The 18,959-nt window shown below is 38.6% G+C and overlaps 1 protein-coding gene across 1 annotated transcript; it reads right to left on the reverse strand.

Annotated features, from left to right (window-relative positions):
- Nucleotides 1-3,205: 3,205 nt before the first annotated feature.
- LOC122657638 lies at nt 3,206-15,281 on the reverse strand. The gene is made up of 3 exons (XM_043852409.1): nt 14,914-15,281; nt 12,630-12,818; nt 3,206-3,382 (listed from the first exon to the last, which is right to left on the reverse strand). The coding sequence occupies exons 1-3, from the start codon at nt 15,160-15,162 to the stop codon at nt 3,302-3,304; spliced, it is 519 nt and encodes a 172-aa protein (XP_043708344.1). The 5' UTR covers nt 15,163-15,281; the 3' UTR covers nt 3,206-3,301.
- Between the last annotated feature and the right edge of the window lie 3,678 nt (nt 15,282-18,959).

The following is an 18,959-nucleotide window of genomic DNA, read 5'->3' on the forward strand; positions in this document are numbered from 1 at the left end:
ATATAGAATAGAATGACTTAGGCTGCATTTGGTATGCATTCTTGGAATGCATGAATACATTCTAAATTGATAATCCATTTCAAGAAATCATACCATATAGTTTTTCACCCATGCTCACTATTTATTTAACGTAGATTTTTCATCTTATCTTCTCAACCACAAGATTTTGTGGGTCTCAGGCATCCAATCTCCTGAAGATCTCAACTCTAAATTATGATTAAATAGAATGAATTATACAACTATACATTGAAAGCATATGAAATCGTACAGTAGAATAGTAGAAATTTTGAAATTAAGGCTATGTTTGGTATGACTTCTTGGAATGCATTATTGACCTAGAATGCACACCAACCAAAGCATTAATAAGCACTTTAACACAAGTCTAGAATACAAGAATGATGGGCATGGGACAGCTTTTAATTGAGATGTTAAACTACTTCAACATCAATTGCGCTTAGGTATTAATAAATAGCCAGGGGCCAGCCCGGGTCCCAGATAATATTCGAGATAAAAATAAATAAATAAAAACATCAATTGCGCTTAAGATAAAAAACCATAGAGGATGAATTAGAGAGGAGAGAGAATGAGACAAAACCAATACAGTACATCTAATGGAACCATTGTTCAAGATACACCTAAGGTCCTTTTCTCAATGGGAAAATATTAATTTGTAGAGTTAATCAGTTGCAATATGGCAAGCAATGGTGGGCGGGTGCATCCATTTTACAGAGAATTCTATGCCTACCTCACTGATAAAATTTCAACCCCATATCTCTAATATGTAATAATGGAGGTTAATGCCAAGTTTGTACTTTTTACAACTTTGGAGACACCTTTTAATCCATATAGAATGCCCATTTTCTGTTGAAATTTAACCCATGAGAGAGCCTTTTATAGGGGTGGGCTTTGGCACAACAATAAGGTTGCTCCATTATGATCAAGTGGTCGCGAGTTCGAGTATGGACATAACCTCTTTGCGAAAACAGGGGTTAAGGTTGTGTGTGCATTATGACCCTCCCCAGATCCCCCCAGTGGTGGGATCCTCGTGCACTGGGTATGCCTTTTTGAGAGCCCTGTATAACATGGATACACTCATATTGCTTGTCAAGTTATCAGCCCCCTTCTTTAATTATGGCAATTAGCCAACAAAAGCAACTTCCTAACTCTCTTGGGCCAAATTAAATAGAGATAGTACTCAAGGACTTGAATATGATCAATATACATTCTTCAATAAAACCATAGGATGCATTGAACCATAGTTTTTGAAACCATGGTTAATAAAGATTTTATAAGATTTGAATGATTACATCTTCATCATCATCATCCTGGTTAATAAAAAAAGAAAAGATAAAATAACATTTTTAAGAAAATAAATATGAAATGGGAAACTAATTAGTAAACAATTAAACATCAAATATATAGAGTTTTTGGAAATTGATGCTTAAGAAACCTTAGTTCTATGAATACAAGCTTACTCCCAGGGACAAAAAAAAGTTTCCATCAATATTAGTGCAGATACAATAGACTGACTGTATTCTGCTTCATAAATATCACCCTGAAGACATTAAAAAAAAAAAAAAACACACACACACACACAAGAACTGTTGAAATGAACAATGTGAAAATGCAAACATCAACCAATGGCCTTGGGAAACTTTTACTATTTTATGGGATATTAAACATATTTTAGGCTCTTTCCCTAATTTTAAGATATGTAAACAAGATAGATGCTTTATTCATCTGGCTCATGAACTTGCGATCCAAGCTAGATGTAATAGGTCCCATGCTTTTGTTTCAGACATTTCTCTTCTTTAGTTAATATTATCTCTTTCTTATAAAAAAAAAAATAAAAAATGCAAATATCAATGTTGGACGCCATATACAAGGAGTGCAAGTTTGGCCCTGTCGGCCAGACCCGCCCTGAGCCCGAACAGGACTTGGACTGAGATAGCTGGCCTTGAGGGAGGGTCAGGGCTGAAAATTGCTAACCCTGAGTCAAGGTCTAGTCAGGTCAGGGTTGAAGCCTTGGGCCGAGCCCAGCCCAGCCCGGCCCGGCCCGGCCCAACCCTACCTTGTTTTATGTTTTATTTTATAAAATATATATTGATATTCATATATATTTTAAACTTTAAATGTCACTCACATTTTGTAATATTTGAGATCTCTACTTGGTCGCATGGTCTACACAAGTGTCTGGACTAATGGGTGAGCACACCTGAGTATCTACCCAGGGGGCAGAGGCATCATCTCACAGTGCCCTGAGAGAGGGCATAGGAAAACCACCAAGCAGAGATTTTTTTCCATATATTATATATGAAGATAATAAGTGATACTATATTTTATTATAGTATTATTTTATGTAAAATTGATCATTTTCTCCCTGACCCAACCCAACTCAGTCAGTCCATGCATCTCTCCCTTCCCTCACTCCATGATTAGGGCAGGTCAGGGTTGGATTTTCTAGGCCACGAGTCAAAGTCGGGCCAAGCCTAGGCCCAACTAAGGGGACTCAGGGTTGGGCTGGGTTTTTAAAAAGTCCAACCCAGCCCGACCTGTTGGAGCCCTACCATATACGGTATGGAAATGATGGATCAAATGTACCATCACAAAGAAAATCATCTCATTGAGAGTACCATATAACTGGAACACTTCCATCAGGCTGCTGAATGGTCCCAAGTGATGTGCCTAAAAAACCAGTGACTCTGTTACTATCCAGAGGGATAAACTTTATTTCTATAAACTAATTCGCAAAAGTGCATTGAAGAAGATACTTAAAGCTGAAAAAATTCACCTCACATAATCAAGCCGTAAGATTGGCGATGACCACAAATCCCATCTGTATACTTTAATGGAAGGCCAAATTCAAAATCAGTTGCAGAGTTGCATACCATCAGGGAAAAGGAAAACAACGAATTGAAGTTGCTGCATGGCCATAAATTTGGTGAACCCAGTCCAGATCCATCTGAGAGGCAGAGACATTTAGAGTACGTGCTTTTGAGACAAACATTCCTGACTCTCAGCCGAAGAACAATAGATATCACAAAGGAATGCAAATATACAGTTTATTCCGGAATAACAAGCTCAAAATGAAGCTGGTCCCCAACTCAGTTGAAGAGGTCTTATCTAGAGAATATCTAGAATTGATCCAACACCGAATAAATGACACAATCAGGTCAGGCACACCCACACCATAAATCACAATCTTTCAGATTGTGCAACAGCATTGTGGACTTCTTTAAAATATTTGAGGCTCTCGACATTCATCTGAAAGTGCCATCCTGCAAGATGATCAACTTAAAAGTCACTTTGCACCCCTCACAGTTTCTTCAACCCTGGTAAGTGCATCTGTTAACACATCGATGGTCCAGTCCTTGACATCATCCTGCATATCACAAATTAAGTAATATCCAGAACTAACTCAGTTGTCATAAAAAAATAAAAATGAACTAGCTTGTCAAAAGAAGAAACTAAACTTGTAACTGATTAATTTGAAGCTAATGCAGAATGTATGCATTTTGTTCCTACATGCATTGCTACACTTTTCTTGATATAAAATACAAAAACTTTTACTGCTTGAATTTGTAGAAAAAGAGAACTTATATACAACAACCATAACCTTATCCCAACTAAATGGGGTCCGCTACATGGATCCGAAGAGGCCATGACAATAATAGAACTAAAAATAGTTAAAAAAAAAAAAAAAAGGAAAAAGTCTAAGCAGCAGTTAAAACAGCATCCCAGGAACATACCCCTACGAGAGGTCGGCTACATGGGTCCTTGTCCTCCAAACAACTCTATCCGCGGTCATACTAGGATCAAGCCCTACCATATGCATATCCTTTCTTACCACTTCTCCAATAATCATTTTAGACCAGCCCCTGCCTCTATTAGCTCCTTCAAATCGAATCAGGTCACTCTTCCGTACTGGTGCATCCATGGGTCTCCTTTGGACATGACCAAACCACCTCAAGCGGCTATCACGAAGCTTGTCCTGGATTGGTGCAACTCCCAATTCGGTTCTAATACAAACATTCCTTACTCTATCTCTCCTGGTCTTGCTGCACATCCTCCTCAACATCCTCATCTCTGCTAAACTCACCTTATCTATATTACTCTTCTTAACTGCCCAACATTCCACTCCATATGTCATCGTTGGTCTTATTACTGTCGTACAGAATTTTCCCTTGAGCTTAATAGGCATGCGTTTGTCACATAAAACTCTTGATGCTCCTCTCCACTTCATCCATCCTACTTTAATTTTTTGGGAAACATAATCCTCTATATCACCCTCTTTGTTAATGGTTGACCCTAGGTTTCTAAAGCATTCACTTTGTGGTAGCTCTCGCTCCTCAAGTTTCACCACTTCATCACCTCTCTTAGTTTGACTGAAGTTACACATCAAATATTCTGTCTTTGTTTTGCTTAACTTAAAACCTCTTGATTCCAAGTTTGATCTTCATAATTCCAACTTCGCATTAATCCCTTCCACTGTCTCATCTATCAAAACAATATCATTAGCGAATAGCATACACCAAGGGACCTCATCTTGAATATGTCTGGTTAAATCATCCATGATAAGTGCAAATAAATAGGGGCTTAGAACTGATCCTTGGTGTAACCCAATTGTAATTGGGAATTCACTACTTTGTCCCTGTGCAGTTTTGACACTTGTCACCACGCCCTCATCCATATCCTTAATTATATCCACATAGTTACTTGAGCTCCTTCTCTTCCCTAGGACATGCCAAATGAACTCCCTAGAAACTCTATCATAGGCCTTTTCTAGGTCCATAAAGACCATATAGAGATTCCTTTTATAAGCTTTAAAGATTTCCATAAGCCTCGGAAGGTAAATAATTTCTGTCGTGGATCTCCCTGGCATAAAGCCAAATTGGTTATTCGATATTAGTTTCTCTTCTTAGGTGGGCTTCAATGATTTTCTACCAGAGTTTCATGGTATGACTCATTAGTTTAATGCCTCTATAGTTATTGCAGTTCTAGACATCACCTTTGTTCTTATAAATCGGAACTATAGTGCTTCTCCTCCAATCATCTGGCATTTTCTTTGTACCCAGAATCTTGTTAAACAACTTGGTTAGCCAAGATAACCCCCATCCTCCTAAGCTCTTCTACACTTCAATTGGGATCTCATCTGGTCCTGATGTTTTGCCTACCTTCATCTTTCGTAGGGCTTCTTTAACTTCGGCCTCGCCAACTCGTAGTAGCTGTCCATGTCGTGTGTTGGCTTCAAGACTATTCCTCTCCACTTCTAAATCCACCCCATCAGTCAAGGTAGCTCCATTTAGTAGATTGTGGAAATATTCACCCCATCTCTCCATAATGTCCGCATCTCGTATTAGTACTCTGCCATCCTCGCTCTTAATGCATCTAACATGGTCCAAATCTCTACTCTTCCTTTCTCTTATTTTAGCTATCTGATAGATCACATTTTCCCCTTCCTTCGTATTAAGTTTTTCATAAAGTTCATCATATTTCTTTACTCTTGTTTTCCCCACAATCTTCCGAGCTTCATTTTTGGCCACATAATACCTCATTAGTCCTTTACCAGGTCTTAAAACGATCACTTTTAGTCTTAATGGCTGCTTGGACCTCGTCATCCCACCACCAAGTCTCTCTAGGGCCCAGATGCATACCCTTTTGAAATCCCAAGGACTTCCTTAGCAACACAAGTCGTCATATTAATCCACACCTTGTTGGTATCTCCCTCAAAATCTCACCTTCCATAGGGCTAATTTATCGATAAATGATTTTAGGAGAGCTCCTTGTAGACAGCCCCATCTTATCTTAAGACAAACCTGTTTTGCCTTCTTCCGTTGCCTCGTACCCAGGTACATATCCAAGACCACCAGTCTATGTTGGGTGGTTAGACTCTCTCCAGGTATAACCTTACAATCCTTACATAATAGTCTGTCAGACCTTTTGGTTAGGAAGAAATCTATTTGGCTTGTATGTTGCCCACTCTTGTAGGTAATTAAATGTTCATCTCTCTTTTTAAAAAAGGTATTTGCAATGCACAGGTCAAATGCTATCGTAAAGTCTAGCACTAATATTCCCTCTTCATTCCTCTCCCCAACTCCATATCCTCCGTGAACCTCTTCATAGCCTCTACAATCTGTGCCCACGTGTTCATTAAGGTCACCTCCAATAATAATTTTCTCTCCCTGACCAAAACCTTGCACTAAACCATCCATGTGTTCCCAGAATAGTGATTTAACACTCTCATCTAATCCTGCCTGCGGCCCGTACTCGCTAACTATGTTGATAACCTCATTGTCTAGCACCAGCTTGATAGATAGGATCCTATCTCCAAATCTTTTAACGTCCACTACTTCGCCCTTAAGGTCTTTGTCCATAACTATGCCCACTCCACCTCTCCCGCTTTCATCTCCCAAGTACCATAGTTTGAAGTCATCTGACGCCTTGGCCTTGTGACCCTTCCATCTTGTTTCTTGAATACAAGCAACATTAATCCTTCTTTTCCACACAACATCTATCAGCTCCAAACTCTTACCCATCAAAGATCCGATGTTCCAGGATGCAAATCTAATCCTATGCTTACAAACAAGATTAGTATCAAAGGACATGATATACTGAAATGTAAGGGATAATCAAAACAAATAGTAGGATCCATGCAAAAGGGGATTGGCTTGGTAGAATATAGTGCCGGCTGCCTACCTGACGCACCAATAAAGATAGGACTATACAAAGGGTATTTAATGCATAAATAGACACTTACACTCCCACAACTAATGATGAAAAAGTAAAGTTAAACAAGTATTTCAGATTATTGTCGATATGAGGAAGCAGTAATACAATCATGACATAAAGAAAAGCTAATCGCTACAGCAGGTCGCAAATATACTTATATACACTATAAAATTAAGTAAGAACTGTGCTAGTGAGATGAGATCTACTGATTAAAATATAATCAACTTAGAGAAACAGATTAAGCAACTATCAAGACAAAATAAACTAAGATACAGAAAATAGTATGGGATGTAAAGAACTATAAAATAGCATGTCAGGGACGGCAAAATATCAGATTATAAACAAAAGCCAAGCCTTACACAAATAGGGAAACGAAGAGTTCAGCCTAACAAATAACAGAAATATTAGCGAAAGAGTAATAGGATCACTTCAACCAGCAGCAACAGCAATTGAGGAATTGAAAAGTGGTACACTAAATATGGGAAATCTGGTTAATATACTACTGTAGAAAAGGAAGAAAGCCACACAGTAAGTCACACCAGCAGTACTCTTCTACTAATATTCTAGCAAGATGACAATATACAGGATATGAAAAAAGACAACACAGCACAAAATACAAGACAGGGTACTAAACAGGGGATGCTCCAATACAAAGGCCGATGTGGTCCACAAGGGAACCCAGAGGAAATATCCTGTAATAAAAGCTAAGGATTACAAAAATAAAAGGTTATAGGAAATGTAGAGGAAGTATCCCTTACTACACAGGTGGCTCTTATACTCTGTTAGTGGCGATTCACCCAGAAGAAGAAACAGCTTCTGAAGCTACACGTTGGCCTTGAAGGTACCTTCAAGAACAGACAAGGGGGACCCCGACTCACCTCCGCAGAATCGGGGAGGACCAGATCCTTTCCACAGTGAGAGGATCAATCAAGAGCAAAAAAGAGCACTGCCGGCACCAGGTAGCCTCTCCATGGTGGATATAAATAAAAACTTTGTTCTTTACCTCTTTGCTTCAACCCAAACAAGATACCTCTATTACCTCTTCTCTTCGATCTTGCAACAGCAGACGAGCACCTCCAAAAAGACCAGATCAGAAGCTAGGGTTTGAGTACCAGCATTCAATCTTGAGGTCACAGACCTTCGCCTGGCTCTTGAGTTACTGCTGTAAAATCGTGAGAACCAGACAGTCGGCAAGCCCTAAACCTTCGCTGGAGCAGAGCTGCTCTCCAAGCATCAATAGCCTCAACAAAGGTATAGCAAATCGGGGCTTCGAGCTGGTTAAATGCCTGAGGTGAAAGCGAGAGCAAGAGGGCAGCAGAGCGAGGGGCTCACCGGCTTCTCAGGTCTCGCCAGGAGAATCTCTGAGCAAATCCGACCGTTAAATTAAGAGAGAGAGAGAGAGAGAGAGAGAGAACACAGGTGTCACAAACCAAACCAGAGTCCAAGGAAAGACTTGCCATTCCCAACTGAGGGATATAACCAAGTATGAATATTTTCTCTGCTACAAGTCTTGTTGACCTATTATTTATATGCAACTTTTTCGTAAAGCAATCACCAGTGAGGCAGGAGCAAAGAAGGACCAGACCAAGGACGAAGAAATTGCTAGGGTAATGCTCGTATTCTTTTTTCCTGGTTAAGCTCCAACATTCCTGAAGAAGAGCTTATAAAGTCAAATCTGTGTACAAATACAAAGTGGAGAAAGAAGTCACAGGATCTAAAGATGTTTGAAGTCATATTACATATAAATACATGGTGAAACTTTTAATGTCCAAAACCAGGTAAATTTTAAATTCTGCTGGTTCTTTTAACACAGTTCAGATTCAGACAGGGGTACTAAATCCAAAATCATTATATTCGTTCTTTAATTGGATATAGTGTATAATTAGTAATCTTCCATCCCCGTGGCTCAGGAAAGTAGTGCCATCAAAAGCTACATTTGGCTTCTTATCACCATGTGACCATAACTATTACCAGATATGACTGTATGGAAGGGCCCCGATGCAGTATAATCCACAAATATTCCCTTACGACCATAAAAGGACCTTAGGAACATCAGGGCCCATTTTTTTTATCTTAGCTCTTTAATTTCATTTCTGCTCCTTCTCTTACTAGAGCTATGGAGATCAACCTTGGAAACAAGAGGATTTAAGTTTAGTAGAACAAAGACAGAGTATATGATGTGTAATTTTAGTCATACTATGATGGATACTAACATGGTGCGAATTGAGGAAAGAGAGAAACCGCATAGTGACTTTTTTAGATAGTTGGGGTCAATCATAAATAAAGAAGGAGACATAGAGGATGATGTTTCACAGAGGATTAAAGTGGGATGGATGAAGTGGAGAGCTGCGTCCGGATACTATGTGACAAACATATTCCTTCAAAGATTAGGGGAAAGTTCTATAGGACTGTTGTACGACCGGCTATGAAGTATGGGGCAGAATGTTGGGTAGTTAAGAAGTGTTATATTGAGAAGCTATGAGTAGCAGAGATGAGAATGTTCAGATGGATGTGAGGAAAAATTAGGAAAGATCGTATTAGAGCTGACTTGGGAGTTGCCCCGATCCATGACAAGCTTCGAGAGAGGCGTTTGTGGTGGTATGGTGATGTTCAACGGAGGCCTAGAGACGCCCTAGTAAGGAGGAGTGATATGATCCCGATTGAAGGAGCTAAAAGTGCTAGGGACAGGCCTAAACTGAGAATAGAACTTGTGAGGAAGGACTTGCATAGTCTAGGTCTTGTACCAAGTATGACCTCGAATAGAGCTTATTGGAGGGCAAGGATCCATGTAGCAGACCCCATTTAGCTTAGATTCTCCTGACTTGTTGAGCTGTGCCTCTTTCCTCTTACTTTCATCTTTCATTTTTGTTTTTATTTTCAATCTTTCATTTGTCATTTTCCATTTTTCATTTCTAATCTCTTCATTCCCTTTTTCTGTTCAAGCCTCAGTTTTCCCTACTTTATTTTGTTTGGATCCATGTAGCTGACCCCATTAAGTTGGGATAAGGCTGAGTTTGTTGTTGTTGTCTCTTCTCTTACTCTTTGCACTCTTTTTTTTTTTTTTTTTGTGTGGGGGGGGGGGGGGGGGGGGGGGGACGGGAGGATGGGGTCCAGTACTGGCCCCCTTTCTTCAACTTTTTGTTTATTTAAATCATTAAAGGGGTCACATTTAGAAAGATAAACAAATTAGGCAGTAAACATCCATAGCATTGTTATTGTGAAAGCAGCAAAACAGAACTGATCAGTACCTGGTCAAGAATGTAGAAGAAAAGAACCCGTCGACTAGGGTTCAATACTCACCAAACAGCAGACAGGTTTATAAATAAATATCAATTATAAAGATGATTTACAATAATATCCTTAGTACATGTGAGAAACTAATACACTCACACAACTAAGGAACCGCTATTGATGGAAAAGAAATACCAGACATACCCTAACTTTAACACACACACCCTCAAGTTGGAGAATATACATTACCCATGCCCAGCTTGGAACAACCTACTTAAAAGGCTGGACAAAACAAAGCTTTAATGAACATATCACCAACTAACTTTCAAAAGCAACATATGGGGTACTGGAACACTGGAAACCCAAGTTCCAGAAGAAGTGATCTCAACCACATTAACACAGCCGCAATATGAGCCATAGCTCTATACTCAGCCTCAGCAGTGGACCTTGCTACTGTAGTTTGTTTTTTCCTCTCCAAGTGACAAGGTTACCACTAACAAATGTACAATAACCTATGATAGATCTCCTATCACCTCAGCACTAAGCCATAGTTAAAACGGGAATGGCAAAAAAACTTTGTTCGGGATGATACGTTTAAAACGGTTTATAACACATCTGTAAAATTAGAACACGATCTGATGATCAGATCTCCAGATATGAGCAGGTCACAAAAATAGTACGTGTTGCCACAAAAAACTGGATCTTCTTAGACGTGGCATTGCACTTGCCTACGAGGATAAGACACGAGACACAAGAGAGGACAGGAGGCGACTCCAGGAGGAACTCTCCGATGCCTAAGTCAGTTTCTTCAGCAACAATGATATAAACATGTAGATCAATAGTGCAGAAAACTAGCCAATAGTGAATTCGATTCATACTTGTGTGATTACCCGTGTCTTTATATACCTTGGGAGTGGCGGTGGTGCAAGTCCAGTTAAGGTAGGCATCTCAGAAAGAAAATTGATTCTTTGTGGGAGATCAAAGTAGAAAGTTGATCTCCGAGGAGAGTCCCAATATGGAAGGTTTTCTTAAATTGTCTGGCTACAAAGCTGGTCTCCTAGTTGGAGAGTACTTCAGAGTAGAAGGATGCAGTAGATAGAAAGTCCGGATTTGGTGTGTATCCTCTACGGAGAAGAAGAGTTCCGATTTGACGGGGAAACTTGACATTTCTCACAATTAAAGGAATTCGAGCCACGTATCACACATGCATTGGTGTATGATACTTGTGCGTCTCGGTAAGTAAAGAAATCTTGCAGGAACAGAGATCTGATGATCATAGAGAGGATTAATCTTCAGTCTTCATTCATGTAGTAGTCAGACCTCAGAGACAACTTCCATTACATAACCTCAAGTAGCAGGTTGCTGTACTCATGACAATCTTCTTAAGGGACTCTCAAACCAAAATAAGGAAAGGATCAAATCACTGATCAGTTATGCTCTATGCAATGTGACAGCAGCAAAACAGAACTGATCAGTACTTGGTGAAGAATGGAGAAGAAAGAAGAGAAAGGAGAAGAAAAGAGGAAGGGAAGAGAAGAGATGGAAGAAAAGGACCTGCCGACTATGGTTCCATACTCACCTAATCACAGGCAAGTTTATTTATAATATAAATTATAAAGATGGTTTATAATAATACCCATGGTATATTTCAGCAACTAATAGACTCACACAACTAAGGAACCAACAGTAATAGAAAAAGAAGGAATAACAGAAATACCCCTAACTTTAACAGTTATAGAGAATGTGGAGCTTCGTATCTTCAAAGTTTCTCAAGCCTATTTCTAAGATAGTGGATGCTGATGCTTCCAATTGTAGATATTCATTTGCAATTATCACTAGAGTATGCTTGCTCTGCAGATACGTGGTACAAAGTAATATGTATCAATAAATAAGCTTTCTTTATCATTATACAAGAGGAAGTGGAGGTATTCTTGTCAGTATGCAACTCTGTAATGACACTAATTCCCATGGGTAATAATAAAAGTTCTCCCTACAGCCAAAATCAAGAATTATGTACTCTCCATATACATATAAAGCATACAGAATTGTAAAAGGGTCTTGACCATTTCCATCTTGCCATTATGTCAATAAACAGAGTAATAGACTTAAAAAAAATTTGATTTCTTGAAATCAATAAAAAATTTAACAGATACCTCACTTAGTACTCAAATAAACAAAGACACTCCAAAACACATTCAACACAAAAACAATAATGACAACTTTTGACAAGCCATATATGGTTCATCATCTCGAGCGTCAACTGTCAATAGGCAACACACTACAGCTGACCAAGGAATGACATTATTCCATCTAGTAAGTTTTCCTTAAAGATCTCGTAGAAATGTCATCATCAGGGCTGTTTAAGTACATATTCTGATGTGCATAACACATATCATAAAAGTTGCAACCCAGTGATGATTGCGCCTATGCGGGGTCATCATCAGTGGATCTGCTGATGACCAACATAGTGGATCCTAAAAGGCTAGAAGTCTCAACACAAAGCAAAGAATCATGCCATAGCATTGAAAACAGTGCCACCACTCTGATAGAATGCTCATTATTATTTGATGTTTCACATTTTTACCAAATCTAAAAAAGAAAGCAAATTTATCTATCATAGGTAGAAATAGATAGCAAAAGAAATAGCGATGAGGAATTGGTTGCCTCACCATATGCAATGGTTCATCAGTTCTAATTCGTGCATTTCGGCGAGCAAGCTTGGATTCAAAAGGAGTCCTTGGCCTCACTTCTTGGATTTCATCCCATTCTTCACGACTTAGCATCCTGACTGTCCCTTGACCAGGCGGAGCCTTCTGTATTTTGCGCTCAATCCTTTCTTGGGATTTCGATTCATCATACTGGCAACATAATCAGGTCAGGAACTTAGTAAGCTGAAACAAAAACACTATAGTATTTGAATATTCCTCATGAATCATTTCATAAAGTTTTTCTGTTCTTACTGATTCTACATGCCATGTGCTTAGAGGGTTGTAACCCGATACGAATCCGACTTTCACAGGGCCTGGGAGGGGTGGATGCGTCTTTTCTAACCTTCAACATTTTTTTCTTCATTTATTTTTATTATTATTATTTTGGCAAAATAGCTTCCTTTAGACTGGAACCTGGTCTTCACATAGCACCAAGTGACAGTCCATCCACATGCCATAGATGCCAGCATGACAGTTTAGGAAAACCTCAGGGAAACCCTAAATTTGATGCACAGACTCTAAATCACAATAAAAAAAATAATGGTAAATTAAAAGACAAAGAAAAAGAAATACAAAAACTCAAAAAAATTTAGACGAAGAAGAAAAAAGAACCGATGAAGTATTTATAAAGGTCGGGAGAATAGACATCAAGCCCTATATTTGACCCAATAGGATTCTAAATTGATAAATTTAAGGCAAAATATTATTGTCACAAGGTCTGTTATTTTTCCAAACATCACAAGACACTTAACTTGTCACATGGATGGATGATATGTCCATTTCAACAGTTCGATAGAGAGGACATTACCCATGTAAAATTTCAGAGTCGAATTCAATCAAATACCCCCTTGTGTATTGGCATGCATCTTGTGTGTGTCCATGCATGTGTACCAGTACTCTAACCATTACTGTGCACTCTCCCAACTCTGAGCAGGAACAGGGTGTTTAGACTTTAGCTAGGGGAAAAAAAATAAATGAACAGCTTAAATCTGTCTTGTGACGTCCAGAAATGTCACAAAAACTTGTTAATGGGTTTCTAGAAGTCTAAGGAACAAGGTTTCCCGCATGAGGCTCCCGCCCTTCCACCAACATAACACTGCATCTCACAGAAAATCTGACTCTCGCAGTATAAAGAAAAGGCTCAAACCAAAATCCCATTAATCAAATTCATGTACAAGGCTGTACCCCCTTACAAGCTTATATTAAAGACTCAAAAACAAGAAGGAAAAAAATATCAAAGACTGAAAAGGAAAGACCTAAACCAATCCCTAACTAATAAGGTAACATAAACTGACTAGGAAACTAACTCAAAACAGGACTAGACTTATAGAATCCTACTGCAGTCTAATTAAAACATGTTATAACAATTAAAATAAAGAAACAATGACACTTAACTAATTTCATAGGGCTAGCCTCTACTCTTATTATAGGCCCATTAAAGTGGCTCATTACAATAAAAAAACATTGGATCAAAACCCAACACATACATAACCCAAACCAAAGCTTATTTCCATTAAAATAAGCCCAATTGTGTTTAATCTGCATCAGTTGTGACCCCAATAAAAGGCGTATGCAGTGCATGAGGCTCCCACCATTGCAGGGTCTGGGGAGGGTCATAATGTATGCAGCCTAACCCCTGCTTTGCGGAGAGGCTGTTTCCTGACTCGAACCTGAGACCACTATGTTGCAATGGAGTAAACTTACCTTTGCACCAAGGCCCGCCATCCATAACTACCCTAAATTTAAACACCAATAACAACCCTAAATTTAAACACCATAGAAAATTACAATCACAAATTAACATCAAGTAGTTTTACCATTACTGTTTCAGTTCAGCTTGACTTCGCAAGATCTTGTATTCATTGGACAGATATTTGAATAAGCTTCCTATGATCCCATAATCATACAATTGTCAGCAAAAAGTTACTAGTAAAAAGAACTAATTACAGACTCAAATTTAGCTTCTGAAATTGAATCATGGACAACTCAAAAACAATTTTGAATATCACATAACAGCCCAAAAAAAGGGCATATCCAGTGCACGAGGCTCCTGCCACTGCAGGGGTCTGGTGAGGGTGTTCTGAAAATTTTACATTATGAAATTAAACAAGCACTATATTTGTATTTAGAACAAAAATTCTAAGTAATAGTAACAGAACTAGAAATGAGAAACACAAAACCAAGTGTTATTGAAATAAGGTGTCCAGAATTAGGGTTTAAAATTTGAAAGGGTCAGTTTAATTACCATCATGAGAACCTTGGCGAACAGCGCGCAAGCCACAGCAGTAAGAACCATCGGCATAGTCATCGTGTCGAGAAAAGCCTTCGATTCGGGAGTTTCAATGAAAATTTCGTCCTTCTTAGGGTCCCTTTTCTTCCTCCTTAACTTCTCTTTTTCTGCTACTTTTCTCTTCAGGGTTTCGCTTGGGCTGTTCATAGACCAAGTGTGAACAGGTCTCCAGGGTTTGAGTAGCATACGTCTGACCCCGTTCATCCCGGAAAGTCGGGCAGGAAGGGTCTGTTAGATTGAACACCAGAAATTCAATGAAAGGACTATAACAAGGACGATTAATCAATCACTGCAAAGGGCTTCTCATGGATTGTTCAACAATTCTAGGCTTGTTGGCTGAGATTAATCAATCACTGCAAAGGGCTTCTCATGGATTGTTCAACAATTCTAGGCTTGTTGGCTGAGATTAATCAATCACTGCAAAGAGCTTCTCATGAATTGTTCAACAATCCTAGGCTTGTTGGCTGAGATCAGTTCTGAACTTCATTAAATTTCTTAGAAGCATATCATCCGCACCAATCACTCTGCACTCATGTTGAAGCGCATATGTTATTGAGTCGTAGTCTCGTAGACAGTTTCGCCCGATCTTGTGAAGGAATAACTACTGATAGGTGTGATAGCTTGGAGCGAGGCGAGGTGATTTAATGGGTTAAACCATTTAATGGTCGAACCCAAAGGAACCCTTTATATATACTCTTTAGAGCGTGTTTGGTAACGATTCCGGTCAGAGAACGGCGTTCTTCCACAAAATGATTTTTTTCTGTTTCTTCATTGAAGTATTATTTTTTTTCCTCCTATTGGCCGTTTGGTAAACTATTCTTAAGATCGTTCCTGAATCAAATGGTGTTTGGTAAAACATGGCTTGGAATAGAAATTTAATACTATTATCATTATTTACATAAATGCCATTATGTTTTATATCACGAATCTCTTAATTTAATACTATTGCCAATATTTATATAAAAGGAAAAAGATCTCTGTCCGGGAGTGTGGCGTGAGTCTATCTCTCTCCTCTCCATGTAAAAAGACACCTTTGCCCCCTTGTTTTAAGGAGGAGAGAGACTATTATCATTATTTACATAAATGCCATTATGTTTTATATCACCAGTCTCCTAATTTAATACTATTGCCAATATTTATATAAAGGGAAAAAGATCTCTGTCCGGGAGTGTGGCTTACACCAGCACTCCCATGAGTCTATCTCTCTCCTCTCCATGTAAAAAGACACCTTTGCCCCCTTGTTTTAAGGAGGAGAGAGATAGACACATGGGAGTGCTGGCATAGGCCACACTCCCGTACAAAATACTGTTTCCCTTATATAAATACCAATATGTTTTACATCGTCATTTTCATCAATATCCATTTAATTTTATGTTTTTTTGGGTGAAAATCAATATCGTTTTTTTTATTTGGTAGAAAAATCAATATTCATTTGACCCCTTAACAAAGAGTAACAAAAAGTTAAAGTTTTACACCACCAGTCTCCTAATAATTAAAATATTGCATCATAAAGATTAAAAATCAAAGTCAACTGAATATCTAATATTCTAGACTGAGCCCATTAATGATAGTAATTAAAAAACAACCACTCAAATTGAAGCAAGCCGGTGTTTTCTAACAAATTCGTTTCCTAATATCGTTCATCTGTCTTGCTTTTGACTCAATGATGGGGGTGCATTATACTCTTCAAGATCTGTATCTTCATTCGATAACAAGTACACCATCTATCAAGTTGCAATTGCATTAAAAAACTGATATTTCTTTATTCCCATTTACCATCAAGATCATTCAAAGCATGCAATATGAAGAATTCATCCTACTTGTAGAGCATTAAAACAAAATGCTCAACTTGGGTTTAAAGGTATGATTAGCCCAGTTATCTTTTAAATGAGAGGTACGCAATTGAACATGTTTCTGTAACCAAATCAGCATGATCATACTAAAGTTCATATATTATCGGTTCATCTTTGTAGAATCAAGGACAAGTTGCATTTTATTTCGGTTCCTCATGACGAAATCCTAAACTTGTATTGATTTCCATTTTCCAACCAACCTCCTACTATTCACCCCACCACTACATCTTGCAATACTCATTCATATATTCTTAACTTCTCACTTTCTATCCAGAAATTTCAACTCTGCAACTAGATAAACAATAAAGGAGACAATACATATTTATAAAACATAGGCAGAAATGATCAAAAAAAGTTAAATAGCTATTAACCTGAACCAATTGGTGTTTGGTCAATTGGAAGTCTTCTTGGTCAATTACATAAGTGCTTGGGTTTTTCCTTCTACATTTTAATTCTGACAAAATTGCTTTAGAACTTTGAAGGAAATTATTAAATAAGGAACTGAAAAGGTACCAAACTAAAATAAGATCTAGTCCAAAATCAAGATTTAAAAACTGGGAAAAATGATGCGATTGCACAAAGCTATATGAAAAACGTAGATTTCTGCTGGAGATATATAAATAAAATTTTCACTGGTAGACTGTACTACTATAGAACTGAAACAAAAACAAAAGTTTCACGGCTTATCAGTTTTGGTCGTCTATATGAGCTGAAACTCCAGAACCTGTGAGGGAAGAATATAAATAACATCATTTCAATGAACCACAGATTGGCATCCAAAAAATACACAACATATCACCCAGAACATATGAAAAGTAATAAATTTATAGGGAAAAAAAAAAAAACAAAACAGAGGAATCAATGGAGATCGCACAAGGGATCAAAACTTCCCGTATTGAGAGAGAACCCTAAATCCTAAACCCAATGGAGGAGGAAAAAAAAAAACAGAAGAAACCGGTGAGCGTACCTGGTTTCCACAACGATCTTCTCTGCTCAGTCGCCTTTGAAAGAAGGAAGAGAACGCCAACCACGGAGAGGTTCCTATGCAATGTGTGAAGCAGATGAGCGGAGAAGATGCAGCGGCGATGTGCTTCAATGGAGATCGCACAGGGGATGAGACGAGCAGAATAGTTGCAGCGGCGATGTGTTTCAATGGAGATCGCACAAAGCATGAGACGAGCGGAGTAGTTGCTGCGGCGATGGCTTGGTAGCTTCAATGGAGATGTGCTTGAGGGGTCTTCGCATCGGCATCATTATCGTCTCTTGTTCCCTGTTCCCTACCCGGAACCGTGGTGCAGTTCCTCTCATAGGGGCAGGAAATGACGACCTAACCCCCTTCCCTAACACACTGTCCGAGGAAGGTTAAAACGTCATTTCCGCCTCCCTATAAGAGGAACTGCACCATTGTATCGGGCAGTGAACATGAGAGAAAAAAAAAATTCTTTCGCATCGGGTTTTCATGGACCACAAATTATAATCGTTACCCTAAATGGTCCTGGGAGTGAGAAACATTTCTCTAATCCGATCTTCAGCCCAACTTTGGTACCCGGTTCATTCTTGGGAGTGAGAATGAGAATCAGTTTTGCCAAACATTTTATTCCATTTTTATGATCCCAAATGGAATAAAGAACGGCAAAATCGTTCTCTAGCTCGTTACCAAATGCGCCCTTTCTCTTAGCATATAAGTCTTGTCCATGGTAAGTTTTTTTTTGGTAATATTATCCATGGTAAGTTCGGGTAGCCCTTCTCCTAGATAGCCATTTCCGTGACTCAAATCCTGACGTGATAACTAGTTCTGATACGAAATGTTAGGTATTTGACTGATACGCCAAAAGGTAAAAGCTCCAAAGCCCATGAAACGCATTAAATCAAGTCTTTTAACCTATATCATATTAGGCTAGGCTAATCTAACACTCAAACAATAAAGTGGGCCCCTAAGCCCCATTAGGAACATAATAGAACTCTACTCATATTTTTGCTTGCTACCAAAGCTTGTAAATCTAAAGTATCCACTTTTGTAACGCCAAACAATGTAATTTCTCTCCTTTCTTATGTTATTCTTATCTTTTTCCCATAGAAAAAAAAACCATGAGGCTATGAAATTTGATATATGTAGAAAATAGAAATGATATGCTTTAAGTTTCACTT

Source organism: Telopea speciosissima, chromosome 4 (assembly GCF_018873765.1).
Source record: "Telopea speciosissima isolate NSW1024214 ecotype Mountain lineage chromosome 4, Tspe_v1, whole genome shotgun sequence".
Taxonomy (NCBI): Eukaryota; Viridiplantae; Streptophyta; class Magnoliopsida; order Proteales; family Proteaceae; genus Telopea; species Telopea speciosissima.

What these genes read in the sequence shown, in the direction of transcription:
- LOC122657638 (XM_043852409.1), bottom strand. Translation starts at nt 15,162, where the DNA reads ATGAACGGGGTCAGACGTATGCTACTCAAACCCTGGAGACCTGTTCAC. An exon ending in TCGCCAAGGTTCTCATGATG is followed by an intron (nt 12,819 to 14,913) that starts GTAATTAAACTG and finishes TTATGTTGCCAG; the next exon opens with TATGATGAATCGAAATCCCA. An exon ending in CTGATGAACCATTGCATATG is followed by an intron (nt 3,383 to 12,629) that starts GTGAGGCAACCA and finishes TGTGATATGCAG; the next exon opens with GATGATGTCAAGGACTGGAC.